Source organism: Nannospalax galili, unplaced genomic scaffold (genome assembly GCF_000622305.1).
Source record: "Nannospalax galili isolate Female #2095 unplaced genomic scaffold, S.galili_v1.0 scaffold5488, whole genome shotgun sequence".
In the NCBI taxonomy this organism is placed as follows: Eukaryota; Metazoa; Chordata; class Mammalia; order Rodentia; family Spalacidae; genus Nannospalax; species Nannospalax galili.
Genome location: NW_008357602.1, coordinates 11,177 through 12,529, shown reverse-complemented (window position 1 = coordinate 12,529; position 1,353 = coordinate 11,177). Strand labels below are relative to the sequence as shown.

Below are 1,353 nucleotides of genomic sequence, written 5' to 3'. Positions count from 1 at the left end.
ACAGTCCTTTATCCAGTGTCCTTTTTCCTTGCAATAGGCACACTGGTCTTTCTCTAGTCGGACACGCCCTCTGTCTCCCTTCTTTTCTACTCTGCCCTCATCTTCCTTTCTTACTACTGTGGCCAGGATTCTGCTTAATTCTTTATTTCGCTTTCGATCTCTCATTGCCTCTCTATCTTCTGCCTCTCTTTTCTGTCTTTCTTCTCTTTCTTCTGGCGTCTCTCTCTTGTTAAAAATTCTCTCTGCCTCTCTCAAGAGGTCTCTAAGACCTTGCCCCTGCAAATTTTCTATTCTCTGGAGCTTACTCCTGATATCAGGGGCTGATTGCCATATGAAAGACATCGAAACACTCACTTCTTGGTCGGGGCTATCCGGGTCGAAGGGAGTGTACCTGCGATATGCCTCTTTAAGTCTTTCTAAAAACACAGTGGGTGGCTCATCGGTTCCTTGCATTACTGATCTTACCTTGGCCAAATTGGTGGGGCACCTCCCTGCCCCTTGGAGGCCCGCTACAAGCACCTGGCGATAAAGACGTAGGTGCTCCCTACCTTCAGCCGTGTTGAAATCCCAAGCAGGTCTGGTGAGGGGAAAGGCAGCCTCGATCTCGTTTGGCAATTGGGTTGGTCTCCCGTCTGCCCCCGGGACATGCTTTCGGGCTTCTAGAATGACTCTCTGCTTTTCCTCCGTAGTTAGAAGGACTTGCAGGAGCTGTTGGCAATCGTCCCACGTGGGTTGGTGGGTAAGGAGAATAGATTCTATCAGAGCCGTTAGGGCCTGCGGGTCTTGGGAAAAGGACGGGTTATGAGTTTTCCAGTTGTACAAGTCTGAAGCAGAAAAGGGCCAATACTGAAACTGGTTTCCTTCCCCTCCTACGAGTCGGAGGGGCAGGACGTGTGTGGAATCTCCCTGTCCTCTTCTTTCTCTGAGTCGCCCTGGGATGGGGGAGGGAGCGACCTCCGGTCCTTCTGCTTGGGCTTCGTCTGGAACAGCCGCAGCGGCCTGCGGGGGAGGGTGGTAGGGAGGGGGATTCTCACTCAACAGATCAGCAGGAACACTCTCATCAGGGGGCAGAACAGGCTTTTGTTTTACCACAACAGGACACGAGGTGGTTGAAGGGTCCGGATTAGGGGCATAAGGGAGGGGGACTCTTTGTGCAGGACTGAGAAAAGGAGTCACCCACGGTGGTGGGTCAAGGGAGAGATTTTCCCAAGTGACTATATAGGCCACTTGGTCCGGATGTCCCGTTAGTCCAGGGGAGAAGATCTTAGCTTTAACCTGCAAAATAACATCAGAATCAAAAGTCCCATCCCGAGGCCAACCAACATTAAACGTTGGCCACTCGGAGGAACAAAA

At 51.6% G+C, this 1,353-nt stretch overlaps 1 protein-coding gene across 1 annotated transcript in view; it reads right to left on the bottom strand.

Annotated features, from left to right (window-relative positions):
• The window catches only part of LOC108490048, a gene marked incomplete at its 3' end in the record, with an annotated part of 3,367 nt that continues 2,014 nt past the window's right edge, over window positions 1–1,353 (bottom strand). The window contains exon 2 of the mRNA XM_029557243.1: window positions 1–1,338. Coding sequence (XP_029413103.1) covers window positions 1–1,338 — 1,338 coding nt within the window. The remainder of the gene's footprint in view (window positions 1,339–1,353) is intronic.